Consider the following 19671-nt stretch of genomic DNA (forward strand, 5'->3'; position numbering starts at 1 on the left):
CATCTACTGTGAAAAGAGTTATTTCATCAACCCTTATGGTAGGGGGTAACCAACCCCTAAGTATCCAGGGTGGCTCAGAAGTCAGGAGCCACCATAATGACTTTTTAGGGTAAAAAAAAATTATGAAACTTACAGAAAATAATGTATTTGATGATAATGAAATGAAACTGCACTTCAACAACTTAAAAACTACGAATTTTACAGAAAAATAAGGTATGTTAACGTGTTTCAAATTAAACTAAACTTCAACTACTTTAATGTCTTTTTTAAAAATGCATTTGGTGCTTCCATCTAAACACTCTATAGATGCGGGATTTGGTAAAAATTCAACTATATCCTCCTTACTAATTTGGGATATGTCGGCATCAATCATCTTAAATTCTGTCTTGCTGGGTTTTATGATTTATAGCCTATGACTATTACTTCCGGCTCTACCTCCAAAATTTTACAGACATAGATATAAGTTTTTTTTCCTCTCTGAGATAAGAATTTTGCTAAAATATATCTACCTGCTTGAACCTTATCTACTTCAGACTGCACTTCGTAGTTTTCTTCATTTTCTAACAAGTCTGATTCATTTTCGGACTCGGATTCATCTGACTGTGATATGTGGCTTTCTTTATCTGAACTATCTTCTGATTGCTGCTCAATTATTGCTGTTGACACACTAGCTCCGGGAGCTACATCTAGTTTCTTTTTTCTTGTTTTTGGTCTCTCTGGTCCTCCAAATCTTTGCTCCTTTAGAAGTGCAGTTAATGCATTTTCAACGGCGTCCGTGGGATCTTGTGGAGCGTCATCTGTTGGCAATTTCTTATAAACGTCACCCGGGCAAAACGGATAAATACCAGTAGAACGAAAGGAGCTAATTAAGTTTCGCTTTACTGCTGACGCAATTTTATCCGTTTGTTGGGATGGACCACCTTTCGAAACTCGAGGAGTGACTTCGTCAAGAGTTTTTAATGTTTTCCTTAAAAGAGATGAAAACATATCTTTTGGAACTGTACTTAGTCGCAAATTTTGTAATTTCCAATCCGTTAACGTCATCCTCCAAGCCTGTTTCATTGGCCTGAAAAAGCCCACGTCCAGTGGTTGGCACAAATGGGTAGAATTTGGAACTAAGCATATGAAGTCAATTTCATGTTCAGCACACATCTTAAGAACTTCAACATCCATGTGTGACGACAAATTATCTCCTATCAAAGCTTTTCTTCTTTCTAAACGTCGTGCATGGGGTAAAAAGCAAGTTGTGAACCAGTCTCTAAAAGTTACGCCATCTATCCATCCACTTTGAGTACGATTATACCTCGTCCCTTGGTTGCAGCATGGTTTATCGCAGCAAGGTAAATCACGCGGTCCATTTTCCTTCCACGTATCATACAGGTGAATGCTTTTATAAATGACGTAGGGAGGGAGAAGAGTTCCGTCTGCAGCAGCACATACCATAATAGTGGTACAACTTTTGGAGTGATTCATCACTTTTTCGGGGTACTTAATGCCTCTTTTGTATATGCAACGTTTTTTCCCTGGATCGTCTGACAAATTAGATTCGTCATAGTTGAAAATGTTGGAACTGGGCAAATCTTTAATTACTGGCTCCAAGTTATTATAAAACTCTTCTAGTGTAACTCTTGAAACAGCAGCTCTAGCACGTTTAATATTTGTTGCTAGTCGTTGCCCAAACGAATCCTTATGCCTATTAAGTAGGCTGTATGCCCAGTCAATACCAGGCAGATTATTTTGAAATATAGCCACGTTTTTTCCTTGTTGATCCAAATACCATTTTGCCATCATTCGTAGGTCCTGAATAGATAAAGGAAAGCCCCAGTCAGCACATTTAGCGGCTGCTTTTAAAATTGCTACCTCCTCTCCTTTGGTGAAAATAGTAGGACGTCCGGGGGTGCCAATATGTTTTCCTTTATATCTGTTATACAGGGTACCAAAGGGAATTTTATATTGTCTTGATGCTTCTCTAATAGATAGTGTACCTTCAACTACCCGTTCAATGGCTCTTTCTAAATTTGCTGGAGGGTAATCAGCGTAACTTCTGCTGCCAAGTAATCTTTTATGCTTACGGGGCATTTTCCTGCAAGAAAGAATACGTTTAAATAATATTTATTTGATTAATATTTTCATCTGTTCGAAAAAACGATTATACGGATCGTCTGGGGTAACATTGATCACACGATCAATGTTGCCCATTGTATTGATCAATGTTTCCCCCAGTAATTTCACGCCGTACTCTTAATCACTCCCATAACCTGCTTACGTTATTTTCAGTGAGATTCATGATCAAAGTACTTCTAATCACTACATGAAAGAATACGTTGTATAAACAATATACTTACCGTGATATGTACGAAGTTTTTCACTTAACAAAATTGATGTTAAACTCAATACTCCAAAAAAATGCTTGTACTTCTAGCACACGCGTGTGTATCGGTATCGAATGGTCATAAATACTAAATAACAGCAAAGAATACTCCATCCAACAAGAAGCGAAAGCGTGGAATATTTCGGGCTCCAAATTTCTTTGCGCATGACCATGCGCCATGTTTGATGTTTGATCGTTGCTCGCATTCAAGGCGTAACGGCTGTTTATCTATGTCATAGAGTTAAATATTAGCATAGAGAGAGTGTCATTCAGAGCGAAGTGACGACACCATCTTTTTTATTTGGATTAGTGCTGTTTCACTCTTACGCATAGTAAAGCTGCTACAGTTGTCCTCCTCTTCCGTGCCTATATTCACACTGAATGTCATCATAGATTTTCGATACAATGTGTTAAAAAGAGATGCAGCAAACCAGTCCATGAGATCTTGTCGTCAGGAAGCGCGGAAGGTAGGCTCCCTCTATGTTAATATATACCTCTATGATCTATGTACATGTGTTTGTGACAAGTGACAATTTGTTTGTGTAAATTTTCGTGTTTGGCGTTTTCATAATATTTTATAATTGTTGAAAAAAGTATATTAATATTAAAAATTATTAAAATAAACTATAATTGTGATGGCTGCACGCAAAGGTGGAATTTCTTGTGTGGTTCGTGGATGCCAGACTAGATCTGGGGAACAAATAAGTCTTTTTTCAATACCACGAGATCGTAGCAGGTAAACAAATCAAATTTGATATTAAAACGCGCTACAAAAGTTATCTGAACATTAATATTTTAATTCAATACATTTTTTTATAGAGCTGAATTATGGCTAAAAGCTGCAATTAGGGAAGATTTACTTTCAAAGGATGTCAATGAATTGCACAAAAATTATAGAATGTGTGAGAAACACTTTCAACCACATTTTATATCGAAGGGGGGAAACGTAAGAAAAAATTTATTTATACAAGCTCATCCTACGATATTCCCATACAACCAAGATGTACAATCTGCAGATGAACCCTTAAGAAAAATCATAAGACTTGAAACACAGATTGAAGGTAGGTACAGCTTATTTATTCACAATAATTACAGTGCCTCATAAAAGTCATATAAAAATAAGTACAGTAGAAAAAATGAAAAAATACCCATAAACAGTCATATAAAACACGCTGTATTTTCCTGTCACTGTGTCACAAAAAAAATTGACCAGCGCAAGTACTTGTAATAATTATTGTTACATGTACTTTCACTGGACAATTTTCTTTGTGACACGGTGACAGTAAAATACAGTGTGTTTTATATGTTCGTTCATGGGTATTCTTTCATTTTTCTGACTGTATCTGCTTGTATATGTACTGCTTATACATATGTACAGTGAAGTGATCTAATAACCTGCAGAATAATGCAAGAGATGGAAAACATAATACATTGTGAAGTAAAGAGAGGTGGAAATTATCAATATAAATGTATAAATTAACATTACATTACATAGTTTCCCAGCTTTAGAAATATAGAAGGAATATGACTACTGTTACTATGACAGGAGAATTTTATAAAATACTCCCCTCACAGACTACTAAAGGTGGGAAACTATGTAATGTAATGTTAATTTATAAGTTTATACTGATAATTTCCACCCATACTAATTTCACCTCTATTTACTTCGCAATGTACATATTATGTTTTCCATCTTTTGCGTTATTCTGCCGGTTATTAGCACGCTCATCACTGTATAAGTTGTTTGTTGTTTTTCATCATAACATAAACAGGATCTAGAATTTTGAAATTTAATAATCTTTTATCAACCTTTAGACACCATTTTGCAACTTGTATTTTATAAGAACGTATCTTATGGTTACATATTGAGTAATACATATGTTGTGGTTTTAGATAAAACTGAAATAGATATTATGCAGCCAGTTGCCAAAAAAACTGATGCCAGTCATAGTATGCACAGTATACCTGATACTTTGATGGAAGAATCTGTGGTAACAGGTAATTTTATTTATTGCTCCTACAACTCTATTACGTGTTCAACAAATCACTAATAAGCCTTAACATATTCTTCTTAAAGTTTCATCTCCTATCGGAGGTTGGATATCATAATGGCTGTGGTCACTTTGTTGACTGCTGCTCTGAACAGTTGTAACTACAGTTAAACCATTCTCTAAGGTTCCTCAGCCAGGAGATGCGTGTTCTTCCTATGCTTTTAAAGATATATTAGTTTCCTTCTACTATAGTTGATTTTTTAACCAAGAGGAGTAAACTAAAAAGACAGATTCACACCCAAGAAAGTTACTGGAAAGTCACCAATTTCATCTTTTTTTTTTTTCGTTGATCATATCGGCTTTCGATGATAATCCATACATAATATGTTATACTAACACATCGCTAAAGAGTTCTAAAAACAACTGTTTTTATATAAAAGTAGACTAAAAATCTAAAAATTAAAGGCATAATGCAGAAAACACAAAAAATCGCTGATATATTTAATTAACCTATAAAATGACATAAGTAACAAAATTTCATAAATGTCATTAGTGTCAAAATTTAATAACAGTGGAGTAAAGTCGCCTGCGGTTGGACCAATTAGAAACAAGCATTACGGGGTGGTAAATTTGATTCATTCCTCTTCGTTAAAAAACAAACAATAGTATCTTTAACATATAGTTCTTCAATTATATCTTTGCACATGCATGAAATTATTCACTAATTACTTATTATACTAGGTCACCATTTTACTCACAGAAACTATAATAGTGTAGCAAAATTAAACTGCTTGTCCATAGAAACCACAATAAGTTAAACAAAGATAAACAATATGGCATACCTTGTCTTTGATACCTTGTTTACTATGAATTTTGACGTTTATCATTTTTAGTGACATTTATATCAGTGCATTTGTTCATTCATTTTGTCAATAACCGTTCATGTTGTTTAACATTGAATTTCTTACACACTACATGTACATTTTATGCTCCAAACTGTGCGAAGGTATTTTTGAAGGCAAGCAATGTCATAAACTTAATTTCGACAAAAGTAGTCTTTGACCAGTTGTTACACCTAACCCTTTAATTATTATATTGACAGTACATATCAATGATATTACATATCTACATACATTTCACTTAATGTTTTGGTTTAACTTATGTGCAAACGAATCATGACATTTGTGCAAAGATAAAATGGAACACCTATATCTGCTTTGAATGTGTGTGTTAAGCCTGTCATGCACGGGGAGCTAAACTATATTATATATGTATTCGTGCAACATTCCCGAACATATCGTGGGTAAGTTCAGGATACATTCAGGGGATGCTGCGAGAATAAATCTATAATATATGTATAATATATGTAGTATATTATATATATGCATACCCTGTGTGTGACAAGCTTTATTTGGTTATTAAATATACTTTATTATTTCAGATGTTGATGTCAATACCGAAGTATCTACCAGACCCCATACTCCAGCACACACAGTTTCAACTCAAACTCCCCCCAAATTATCTAGTAGCTCACCAAGGAAAGTAAAATTACGAATAAAAATAAAAACTTTACAAAAAAATATTAGGAAATGCAAATCATCCAAGAAGAAGAAGGAAAATGATAACATTTATTTAAATAAATTTAATCAAATGTGTGACAAACTATTAAACAAGCCTTTAGCACAAATAGTAAAAGCTCAAGCATTATTAAAAAGTAAACCTCCAAAAAGTAGGAGGTATTCTGATGAATATAAACAATTTGCATTAACACTATATTTTTTGGGTCCTAGAGCATATGCTTTTATGGAAAAAATATTGTATTTGCCCTCAAAACGAAGTCTTCAAAAAATTACTGAAAATTTGGTCTGTAAACCTGGTTTAAATAATGAACAAATATTTGATGCCCTAAAATTAAAAGTGAACACAATGTTGGATCAGGACAAGCACTGTAGTATTTGTATTGATGAAATGTCAATTAAAAGTAATTTATTTTTTGATGCAGGTCGTGATGAAATAGTTGGTTCATATGATATAGGAACTGGGAAAAAGGAATCAATAGTTGCACAAAATGTACTTGTGATAATGGTTCGAGGTTTGTATTCAAATTGGAAACAGCAACTAGCATATTTCTTTGTGAATACTACCTTTGAAGCAAATCACCTTCTTCCTATTATAAAAGAATGTATTTCTAAACTATTTCAATCAGGTTTATATGTGAATTGTCTTGTTACTGATATGGGATCGAATTTTATAAAATTGAGTAAATTACTTGGGATTTCTCCATCTAACCCAGAATTTGATGTCAATGGACAAAAAATTGTTTATTTATTTGACCCATGTCATTTACTTAAAGCCACTAGAAATAACTTAATTAATAATGTCTTTCATTTTAATAACAAAAAAACTTCTTGGTCCTTTATAGAAACATTTTATCATGACGATAAAAAAAAATTTTATAAGTGCGCACCAAAATTAACATACTCTCATATTATATATACCCCACATCTTTTGAGAAAATGCGAGTAAAACTAGCATCACAAATTTTAAGTAACACTGTTGCAAGTTCTATGAATACATATATTGCTCTTGGTATTCTTTCATTAGAGGCATCAGGAACAGTAGAGATTATTGAAAAATTTAATAATTTGTTTGATATTTTAAATTCTACTGATACGAATAATCCTAACAAATATAAAAATGTATTTGAGGGAACTGAATTTCAGATCAATTTCCTAAATTCCATGATAGATTTTCTACATAACCTGAAAATATTAGATAAAACAGGAAAAGATGTAACATGTCGTTCTAGATCAAAAAATAGTTGGATTGTAACAATTAATGGTGTTAAAAAACTTTGGGATAACTTATCATCTAGCGGTTTTAAATATTTAAAAACAAGAAGACTTAACCAAGACTGTGTGGAAAATTATTTTGGAAGTATAAGGCAACAAGGCGGAAATTCCATCAATCCAACTGCCATACAATTTCAGAGGGCATTTAAAAAATTGTTTTGTCAAAATTTTATGCATTCTAACAAAATGAATTGCAAAGATGATTTAGATAAACGTTTAATGGATTTAAATGTAAAAAAAGTTTCTAATAGTCAACAATATTCGCCAATGAAGGCTATTTCACTTCCAGATTGTGATTATAAAACAGAAAATCTAACAACCCAAAATGCTTTTCAGTATGTATGTGGTTATTTAATTAAAAAGGCTCTCAATATTCATGTTTGTCATATATGTAATAAATATTCAAGGGAAATTGACGAACTAGATAGTAGTTTATTATTGACACATTTTAAAGCATACAGTACTGATAAATGTGATTATGGGGGACTGAGAACTCCAAGTAAGGACTTTATCCAATACATTTATAAGTTAGAAATAATTTTTAGTGCTTCATATGAAGATATATTAACTAAAGGTGGAATATCACACTCATACTTTAGGGTAATGAAAGAAGTTCCTTTTAAACATCCGTGTGATTCATTTCCATATACTTATATATTAAAATTATTTATTCGTGTAAGATTATTTTATTCTTTAAAATATTTTAACGCTGATTTAAAAAGTAAAAAAAAGTAAAAAAAAGGGGGGAGATAGAAAATTAAAAATATTATCACATGTTTAAATATTTAATATTATTGTAGTTTTTATATCAAGCTTTGTTCAATACTACAATAAATCTAGTATGTCTATCTATAGTTGGTTTTTTAATATTATTTATTATATTCAGTAACATATAATATACTCAATATACACAAATAAAATAGTAATTAAATTAAGAGGGAAGAGAATTAATTATATCAAGATTTAATTTTTTGAAACAATTTTTAGGAATAACTCATTTACAAATTCTTTATTATGCACGTATTAATATTGCTTTAAGATTCAAATTTTTAAAACAATTTTTAGGAATACCTCATTTACTCATTCTTGCTGCTAGGCCAACGAATTTGGCAAAACAACTTTTTTTTGGTACTGTATGCTTTCAGTCTAGTAAATAAATTACTGTCATTCTTAATTTCAGCCGCTTGCATCTCATGCATTTGTAAAGCTTTTTTGATAAAATATTCCTATAAATAAATAAAGGCACTTTCTGTACCTGTAGTTGGCATCTGGATATAGCGATATTTATATTTTTTGTAACATTTATAGGTAGGAAAGTATTATGTTTGATATTATTTAAGCCGGTTAATATAATCCCTAAGTCATCTGCACAATTCATATGTTCCAGGTGTAAATAATTAAGACAAAGTAATTTGCTGAATGCTCCATCACATTGAATTGCGGTAAGGTTTACAGAGTTTCCTGCTTCTTAAATTTCCGAAAAAATTTTCTAAACGGTCGTAGTTTATTCGTCTCACTTTTAAGTTGATAAATCCTGCCCTTTCCGGTCTCTGCCCAAGAACTTTTAGACCTTTTATTGTCACCATCCAAAAATTTAGATCTTGATGTTATATCGATGTTTTCTTTACATATTTTCAAGTTGCCCAAAAATACCTACATCTGGCTGATGTAATTGAGGTGGTAGTCCAAACCTTTAAAAACATTTTTAAATTCATTTGGGTATCTTCTTCTTCTTTAGCCCATTTCTATCCAACTTTGGACATAGACCTTCCCCAAAGCTTTCCATATCTGTCTGTCCATGGCTGTGCTTTCCCAGTGAGTTCCTATAGTTTTTTCAATATCGTCCTTCCATCGCATCTGAGGTCTTCCTCTTTTTTCCTGTCCACGGTCTCAAGTTTTGTATTTCAGCATTCCATATTTTATCTTCCTGTCTCGCATTGTGGCCCGCAAATCTCCACTTTAACCCTGTTAAATGTTCAGTTACATTTTTTACTTTTGTTTTCTTTCCATTTGTTTGACTTTCTGTCTTGCAGTTTTATTCCCAAGATGGATCTTTCCATTTTTCTCCGAGTTTCTATTTTGTTAGTGTCCATGTTTCTGAGCCATACTGGGGCCATACATCAGAACAGGAAGGATGCACTGGTCAAATACCTACACGGGTTTTTAGGTACTCTTGTATCTTTGTGCTTTTTAGTATCCATCTTAACCTTCCAAACGCTGCCCACTCCAATCTGATTCTTCTTTGTACTTCAATAATTGTCTGATACTCTTTATTAGCTTTGATTATTTTTTGACCCAGGTATATAAATATATTCGTCAACAACCTCAATATTTACATTATATATATTTGTATTTATTCTGTCATTTGTATTTGTCCTGATTTTTGTTTTTTTATTTTTGTTTTACTCATGTTCATTTGGGTGACATACGTTGGTGAAATTGAATATATTAAATAATTTATCAAATTGATGTATTTTTTCATATTATCATTTATTTATTATTATTTTCATATTTCTAGTTGCTTTTTGTAAATGTGGAGTATCAAAAAAAGTAAATAAGCTTGAGCATTGACATTTAATGGTCTGGAAAGCTTTATAAAATTTGATCATCAATCAGTTAGAAGACCTTCAACATGTAACCCAGATTCTGATAATTTGGTGAAGTTGTTGGCGTCAAAGATTGTATTTAAAAAAATAAGCAATTGGCTGTTTTCAATTCTGAAACAATCCTCTTGCCATAATAATGGCAACGTTTTATGCAACTAAAGACTTATTTTTTTCTGAATCAAATTTGTTCTGTTCTGTTTTGTAATCTGTTCTGTAATCAAATCTGAATCATCTTTACTTTCATTCATTTATTTTTTTTCTTTCCCTATGTCTTGGAATCATTTTCACACAGTTTTTACAGTTTCATCATGACCCTAATGAAAATAAAGATTTGACTTAAGCGCAGCTTTATCAATGCATATAACACAATTTTTATCCAATTATTCTGACATAGTCTTACCTTTTAACTGGATAGCATTAAATACAGAGGTCTGGATTAATCCAGGTTTACAAATAATAATTGTTCTAGTCATTTTTTTTTCAAACAACGTTTAGATGGAAAATAAATAATTTTTTTCCAAAAGTTTTAAACTTTGGTTTCAAAAAAGTATAATGTGAGAGCGAATTGTTTGTATTCCTTTGAATATCTTCTGGACTTTGTTACTTTTTTCTGCAACGGTGCTTGAGATTTTACAATTTATTAAGAAATTTTTCACACATTTTTTTAAACCGTTCCTTCCAATTCTTGTTTTGTGCCGTTTTGTTTTTTACATATTGTATCTAAAATTTTCCCTTTTCTGGTTTTATGTTTCAGCTTAAATGTGGTCCATTTAATGTAGCTAAATGAGTAGCATTATCCTATAAAGGAGTTCTTCAACTCTTGCAACGGTAAGAATCGATGAAATACAAAATGGAAGAACTGATTAAGAAGAATGTGAAGGTATATGGGCAGTTTCAGGTAAAATCCTTTGTGGATCCGAATGAATTATATAATGTAGGTTTAAGACAAGTATGTGAAAGTGAGTGTTAGACATTGTTTTGTAGAGTTTGTAAAATTTGTATTCTCCGTTACCAGTGCAGTTGTGATGAATATTTGGTGAGGAATACCTTGTGTAAGCATGTGCACTTGGTAAGAATGTATGAGTAGCATGTGGGTACTAATTCTGTTTTAGATGATACTGCAAGGTGTTTGGAGAAACTTCAATTATCAAATCAAGGCATGAGGAGGAAAGTAATGAGTTTGTCAGAGGGAAGGTAGAAAAGGTGGACGAATTAGACGACCAAGATTTTATCAAATTTACGAGTGAGTTTCAAGGAATTATGGAAAAATTTCAGAAAATTACAAAGAAGCGAAAAATGGAAAAGCAGAAGTATTTTCAAATAAAGAAAGAAATTGAGTAATCATTAAATTTGAACATTTTTTTAGCTCACAAGTATTTTGTCTTCTGTATCTGTATTGAATTTTTATTATAGTTGTATAGGCTTTACAAGAACGTTAGTTAATTTAACATTATTATAGAGTTTACTTGATTAGCAATATTAGTAATATGTATGCATACTTAGGTTAGGTCTGAATTTTAAAGTCATGTTAAGTAATGTTATTTATAGACATTTATATCAGAGTTGTATTTTTATCTGGATGTACTACGTCTTCGGCGAGGTTTAGAGGGGTTTTACCTTCGCCATTTTACCAATAAGGACGTCCCCTCCTTTGATTTCTCAGATATTTAATAAAGAATAAAAACATATTAAACTATTTAGTGTTTCATTTCGTTTGCAATTGTAGTCATTTCCAGTAAACATTTGCTATATTTTGTTCAGACCATTTGTCTTATTTTTTATAGCACCCAATTCAAAATAATATGTTTTCATTATTGTACATTTATGATGAGTTCTAACAAAACCTACACGAAAGTGTAGGGGCTAGAACTAAGTCATTTTGAATTTATGCAAAAAATTTTCTATAATTTTTTTTTCGAAAACTCAATACTTTTTGAGTTATTCCTGGTTGAAAATTGACCATTTTCATTGAAACATAACACCTTTTCAAACGGTCTTTTGCGAATACCATAAAAACTATGCATCTAACTAAAAAAAATTATATAAAACATTTTTGTAGCTCATAAAATAACAAAGAGATTCTTTCCTTTATGAATCTTCTAGTTATAACACAAAAAGAGATATGGTAAGTGAAAAAAACTTGTTTTCTTGGTGCATGCTCAAATCAGTGTATTTAACTTGAAATAACAGAGAAACGGTCGATTTTAGGTGTATAATGCTTCCAATAACTTTTATTGTGCTTGAAAAGACCTTTAAAATAAGCAATATTAAATGTCGATTACATTCAAACTATGCTAGTTAAACTGTAAAAAATTTGATGACTAACGTATCTTAAGAAAAAAATGAGAAGTTTATTTAACCCCTCATCCCCAAGAATTTAAATGCATCGTTTTCCTTCTACAATACATTTAACTATAGTGTTTTTGTTCAAAAAGTTGGGCGGGTTTAAAATGAATGGTTTTTGAAACAAATAAGATCAAATTATTGAGCGCATTTTTAAATTTTCTTAAAAATCTTCCTTTTTCTCCATGTAACTCGAAAATGATAAGAGATGCCATACAAAAATGAAGGTTTCTTCTAGATAAACATTTTGATTTTATTTTTTATAAAAGTATCTCTTATCATTTTTAAGTTATATGGAGAAAAAGAAGATTTTTAAGAAAATTTAAATATGCGCTCTATACTTTGATCTTATTTTTTTTTTTCAAAAACCATTCATTTTAAACCCGCTCAACTTTTTGAACATAAAAATGACACTGTAGTAAAATGTATTGTAGAAGGAAAACGATGCAATTAAATTCTTGTGGGTGAGGGGTTAAATATACTTCTCAATTTTTTTCTTACAATTCGTTAGTCTTCAATTTTTTGCAGCATATCTCGCTTAGTTTGAATGTAATCGACATTTAATATTGCTTATTTCAAAGAACTTTTCAAGCACAATAAAAGGTGTTGGTAGCATTATATACATAAAATCGACCGTTTCTCTGTTATTTCAAGTTGAATACACTGCTTTGAGCATGCACCAAAAAAACAAACTCATTTTACCTACCATATCTCTTTTTGTGTTATAACTAGAAGATTGAAGAAGGAACGAATTTCTTTGTTATTTTACGAGCTACAAAAATGTTTTATATAATTTTTTTAGTTAGACGCACTGTTTTTAAGGTATTCGCAAAAAACCGTTCAAAAAGGTGTTGTATTTCAATGAAAATGGCCAATTTTCAACCACGAATAACTCAAAAAGTATTGAGTTTTCGAAAAAAAATTCTAGATCAGTTTTTGCTTAGAATTGGGTTTTCTAGCAACTTCCGTAGTTATTTAACCAAAAAATTTTCCACCCCCAAAAAGGGGTGGGAACCGTCCCCGGTGGGAAAGACAAAAACACATCGGCATAGGGTATACTTTGAATAAGGAGATATTTTCAGGCTATTCCTAAAATTTCATTAAAATCCATGCAGTAGGATAGAATTCGGAGGTAATAACCTGTTCTTGCTCTCATTGACTGCCCTATAAGTAGGAAAGGAGTGCAGGCTGAATATGTGAGAGTGGTGCAAGACATGTATGAGGGGGTAACAATTAGAGCGAATGCAGGTTAAACGGGAAATTTGGAGTTTTCTCGTGCAGTGAAAATATCGTGGTATTGGAGGTCAATAGATATTCACATTCAAAGAAATTCCTCAAAAGGAAACAGAAAAGTCATCAAACTAGGAGAAAGTTGATAGAAATTCCGAAAGTATAATTCTGTACTGAAAAGTAAAAAAGCCTTGGTCAAAAATATCGATTTTGACTAAGTTTTGTACTCTAAAAAACTGATATAACGCGATGGATGCTTAGTTAAAATTTTTAGTACGTTACATAAATCGATAAAAAATAATGCTCGATAGAAATTTTCATGTTTATTTTGAAACTATTATAAATTCAACTAAGCACTAAAAATCGCTTTTTTAAGGGGAAATACGCAAAATGTCGCCTGTCAAAATTTTAAATGTATTATTTTTTCGAATCATGAGAAAACTCTAAGGATTTTTTAAAAATTTAAACGCAAAATGAAAGATCACGTTATTACCGAGGGCCGAAAGTCCCTTAGAATAAATAAAAAGTTCCTTTTGAATAAAATACATTCGGAAATTAGAAAGATTACCCATGAGCGATCTTATTAAACAAATATTTTCTATGTTCCAGAAAGTAATGAACCAGTACCATTATTAAAAGAACAGTAGTTTATATAATTATTACATGTTCTTGCTCTGGCCAATTTTTTTTGTGGCACGGTTACAGGAAAATACAGCGTGTTTTATATGTTGATTCAAGAGTAATCTTTCATTATTCCTACTGTATTTGCAATTAAAAATCACAATAAATTTTCTCTTTTATTTTCACCCCTGTAACTGATAAAAACAGAAGTTTTCAGGGACTTTCGGCCATCAGTAATAATGTAATCTTTGATTAAATTTTTTCAAAAATATTTATTGGTTTTCTGAGGATTCGAAAAAAAATAAATACATTTAAAACACATTGAAAGTTTTGACAGGCGACATTTTGCGCCTTGATACAAAACTTAGTCAAAATCGATATTTTTTATTTAAGACCTTTTTACTTATCAGTACAAAATTGATATATGGGTTAGATTAAATTTTACAGAAAAAAATACAATTCATATTAAATAGATCAACTTAAAAACACTATAGTTTTAATTAATACTTTGTTTCTCAGTGTAACTCAAATTTCCTACGGTTTTGAACGAATTCCTCATTACTTTTCTTAGTGTAGTGTGAAGTAGTATCCCTACCATTCTCCGACCGATATTTCTCCCCCCTGAATATCAAAGGAGCCGACAGGTGCTTTCGCTTCTTGTTGGATGGAGTATTCTTTGATAACAGTAACATTGCTGCCGACTAGGCAAAATTCGGTTATCGGCAGTGGCTAAGCGCACACGCCTGAGGCATATAATTAATTTTTAAAGTTTGAGCAAAATAACCCCCGAGTTTAAAGTATCCCCAATCTACGGTATTAAGAAAATTGTACATTCACATGTAACATCATTCAGTATGGGCCATTCCACGAACATACGCCTGTTTTGGATTACTTCGACAACGAATATTTTACTGTGCAAAATAAGAAGAACGAAAGTAAATTGCAAATTACATTGTTGTTTATTGGAATAATTATTAGCGCCATTTACTTTCGTACTTCTTATGTTGCACAGTAAAATATTCGTTGTCGAAGTAATCCAAAACAGGCGTATGTTCGTGGAATGGCCTATAGAACTGTGTTCTATAGTTTAACAAAGCAAACGAGAAGTAAAGCAGAAAGAAACCAGTTTATGGCAAAAGTATAATTATGCGATAGAGGGACAATGAAATCAATAAATTTATTATTTCGAATCCACAAAGAAACCGAATCAGAAACATTTTACATGGGGGAGCAACCTCTCACAACCTAAAGTATCACTTACTTATTTTTATATCAATTCGTTTTTCTTATAATCGGCAACGGCCATACCACACTGAATATACCGGTTCTCGTCCGATCTCCGAAGTCTGAAGTCAAGCAGTGTCAGGTGCGGTTACTACTTGGATGAGTGACCGCTTTTGGACACCGCATGTTGTTGCCTTCCTTTTTTTCTTTATACCTGTTGATATTATTTTAATAAGAATAATACTGAGCCATCGACAAAAGAGATCGATAGAACAGACTGAGCTTGCCTTTGTGTTCATCCAATTTACCGCCACCTGTTGGAGCGCAAACTTATCCACAATGTGGAGCAGTTGCAGGACCGGGGAGCGCAAGAGGTTCGCGAACATAGTGGATAGGTACCGAGCTTTAGCTTTTCTTATAGTGAGCTAAAGGATTCTTAACTGAATGGTCCTATATTTGAGACAAAAAAGAAAGATTATAGGATTAAAAACTTCAATGTCATTTATTAATCATTGATGTTATTAACACTCAAACTTTACGTTTAAACATAAAACATGGGCAGTGATTCGAGTTCTATTGATAACGCTTTGTTAAAAAAAAAATTAAACGCAGAATGAAAAATTACATTATTACAGAGGGCCGAAAGTCCCTTAGAATAAACAAAAAGTTTCTTTTGCGTGAGATATTTGAAAATCACACTTAATTTTCTCTTCTTTTTCACCCCTGTAACTCATTAAAATAAACATTATATGTGTTTTCAGGGAATTTCGACCCTCGGTAATAATGTAATCTTTCATTCTGCGTTTCAATTTTTCAAAAATACATCTTTTCTCAGAATTCGAAAAGAATGAATGCGTTTAAAATTGCGCCTACGCTCTTAAGGTTAATTTATAATGCGTAAATAATCCTGAATTATAATTTGTATTAATATATTTTTGTCAAATAGTTTTTAAAATGATGATTTTTAATGTTTCCCATTAAATTGATAAATATTATATGTATAAAAATTATACCCGAGGTACCGCGGACTTGCAGACAAGACAATGAAGTCGACTTCAACGAGTTCGACTAAGTAACAAGATATTTACTCACACAACATATTACTCCCTTGAGCTAGTAATAAATTATAATCTGATTGCGCCTGACTAAATGACGATTTCAAGGCTTTGTACATTTAAAATTTTGTTTTACTTGTGAGTTAAATTCCATAATTAATATTCTGTCATGGATTATATGTTTACGACTAATTGCTCCATGGGACGTGTTCAAACCTTTATTTAAACTCGAAACAAAGTGAAATTCGTCAGTATTCTTTACTTTTTAGTTATTTCCAAATTCAGAGCCATGGGCGTCCGCAGGATCAAAGTTAGGAGGGGGGGGGGCAGATTTGAGAAATAAAAAAATTGGTTAGATAAGCAATAATAAATATAGATGTAAATTGCGAGTCTTCACTGCGAGGGGAAGGGTTTTCTCTCAGAAAAGTTTTGAAAATAACGGTTTTGGAGCCAAAATTATAACCCAACGCCTTCATACAAAAATGAAGCAAACTAAACTAAATATAATTTAAATATTAAAAAACTTTACGTGATGCAAATTTAACAAGTTTATTTCCTCCTGGATAAATTTTCGATTTGTGAAGCAAGATAAATTGTCTGTTCCTAAACACTATTATTTAAACAACAATTTACGCGGATCGATTGTAAATTCTTTTAAAACGTTCTCTGCAAACTCTTTCTTTTTTGGTAATATGTGTTTCCGATGACTGCTCATTAGAGCTAACCCATTAAGGCGATCTTCTACCATTGTACTCCGCAACCATGTTTTTATTCTTCGAAGACTGCTGAACGACCTCTTAACTGTACACGTAGTGCAAGGCAATGTTACGAGAATTTCCAGCAATTGTTTTGTTAACGGATAAAAAGTAGTGGACGCTCGAACCAGTTCAAAAATTTCAAGGGTGTTGAAGTTGTCTATTCCAATCTTCTACCCATACTTCTAGCTCCGCATCTATTCCATCTATTTCATAGTCGTTTAAGGATTGTCTCAGTTCTAATTTAAGGCAATTTAAATCAATTTTTGAAAAATGCTTGGGATGCAGAAGACTCAGAGCGAAGGCTGGCGTATTTTCTCCGGAAAACCGTGTCTCTAGAGAAGATACGAAAGATGATAGAATCCAGATACGGAAGAATCATGGATCGTCTCCAGTATTCACTAGGCCTATCAGCTGGTTGACTGCTTCTATGCTGTTGGTTGTTTACAGTTCTAGGTGTAGATAATTCAAAACCGCATTCTTCGGCTATATTATTGGCTTCATGCAATAAAGTGTTTGTTACGTTCTGTCTGTGTATTTTAAAAATATGCATGATTTGACGAATATGTTCCGTTACCTTTAAAGCATTAGTTTGCGCAGATTGAAGGCGGTTGACATAGGCTCTAGGTATTCAGAATATTTTGCAATCAAAATAACAGCGACGATAAATCCTGACTTGAATGCAACTGATGAGATATTTTTCTAGTGGCCAAATTTCCTTCAACAGATAGGGTTTGCAAGTCCTGTACAATTTCAATGAAATTTTTTCGAAAAGCTCTAATTACCTTGTATTTCTCGGACCACCGTGTTTCGCAGAGGCTAGGGATATTTGCTATCATATTCCTTCTTAATACCGAATCACGGAAGAATTTGGTTATATCTTTAATAGTGGCAATAGTATTACGCACTTCATTTAAACGATTCAAATAGTTCACAACTAAATTTAATCAGTGTGACGCATAGTGAAAAAAAAAAGATTTTCTGTATTTTTTCCTTAAAATTGCTTGAACTCCGCCTTCCTTTCCCGACATAGTGGAGCAACCATCAAACCACAGGCCGAGACATTTGAGTGGTATACAAGAATATTGCTTGGTACATAAGTATATTGCTTATTCGCCAATTTTACACTCACCTCGTCCTCTCTAGGAGGGGGGCAGCTGCCCCCTGCTCCTCCCTGTGGACGCCCATGTTCAGAGCTATGTCCTTTTAAAACCAAACGGATATTTTGATACCAAGGTAACAAATAAAAAACTAACACACTTGAAAAAGAACAGTTTATTGTGCATTGTTTAAAAAATAGTAAAATGTTTAAGGTTAAAAATGTTCATCCTTTGGTATTTTTTATACCAAATTTAGTTCTTAATTATGATAAGCTGGAACTACTGTAAGCACTGCTGTTGTCGTCAACATCATTTACAGTTAACTGTTTAACTGTCAACTCATTTAAATCTTCATCTGAAAAAAAAAATAGGAATTGTCTTACAAAATATTAAATTTAAAAACACCAACAACCAACACGAGAGAAATATACTGCTCTTTCAAAAAATGGGCATATAACAGAGAAATTAGATCACATAACTCTAAAGAAACTGACTCCGAGTAATGGCAGAGTAGAAATAATGCAGTCCTGAAATCTTTGGCAAAATCCATAGCAGCAGCAGCGTGCCAAAAGAAAATGATGTTGTTTTGAATGGTGTTATATCACAACAACATTCAAAACTTAGCAGATTTAGCAAAGTTTAGAAGACGAATAACAGGGTTTTCGTACTGGAAGATCGTGTACAGATGGAATATTCGTCATAAAGCAAATTACTGAGAAATCACTAGAGTATAATATAGACCTGCATTTCTGTTTGATTGACTTGAAGAAAGCATTTGGCAGAGTAAGACTCAAAGATGTAATCCATCTTCTGTATAATAGAGAAATCGCCCTAGATAAAAACTATTGAAAACATCTACCAAAACAATAAAATGGAAGTCAGAATAGATGGACAACTTACAGCAGCTAGAGACATAATCAGTGGAATAAGACAGGGAGACTCATTAAGTCATATGCTTTTCAATTTAATCATGGATGAAATCATCAAAAGCGTCAACAAAGGAAGAGGATACGGAATGGGAAACACAGAAGTAAAAATACACAGACGACGCAATACTGATAGCCCAAGATGAAGATAGTCTGCAAAGATTAGTCCACAGATTTAACATAAGAGCAAAAGAATTCAATATGACAATTTCATCTCAGAAAACTAAAACAGTAGTAATAAATAAAAATCCAATTAGATGTAAATTAGAAATTGATGGTATCAGTATTGAACAAGTAATGGAAATAATATACCTGGAATTACGTTGTCCAGCTACAGAGACCTGGACAAAGAAGTGAAAAATCAAGTACAAAAAGCAAATAGGCAGGATGTCTTAATAATACTATATGGCGAAACCGACATTATTAACACTGATATGAAGTCAAGAATTTATAAAGCCAGTGTAAGGCCAATAATGACATATTTATCAGAAACGAGACCCGATACAGCCAAAACACTTAAGCTTTGTTCCAACACGACCGAGAACCGTCACGGAACGGTAATGCTCCTGCGCAGTAAACAAAATCCGTTCCAACAAA

General features: G+C 32.4%; 1 protein-coding gene across 1 annotated transcript in view; it reads right to left on the reverse strand.

Moving 5' to 3' along the window:
- Positions 1 to 18305: 18305 nt before the first annotated feature.
- The window catches only part of LOC126887706 (CTP synthase), a 54551-nt gene continuing 53185 nt past the window's right edge, over positions 18306 to 19671 (reverse strand). Inside the window, exon 8 of the mRNA XM_050655373.1 lies at positions 18306 to 18503. Within this exon, the coding sequence (XP_050511330.1) occupies positions 18412 to 18503 (92 nt within the window). The 3' untranslated portion in view covers positions 18306 to 18411. The remainder of the gene's footprint in view (positions 18504 to 19671) is intronic.

The sequence above is a fragment of the Diabrotica virgifera genome, chromosome 7 (assembly GCF_917563875.1).
Source record: "Diabrotica virgifera virgifera chromosome 7, PGI_DIABVI_V3a".
NCBI lineage: Eukaryota > Metazoa > Arthropoda > Insecta > Coleoptera > Chrysomelidae > Diabrotica > Diabrotica virgifera.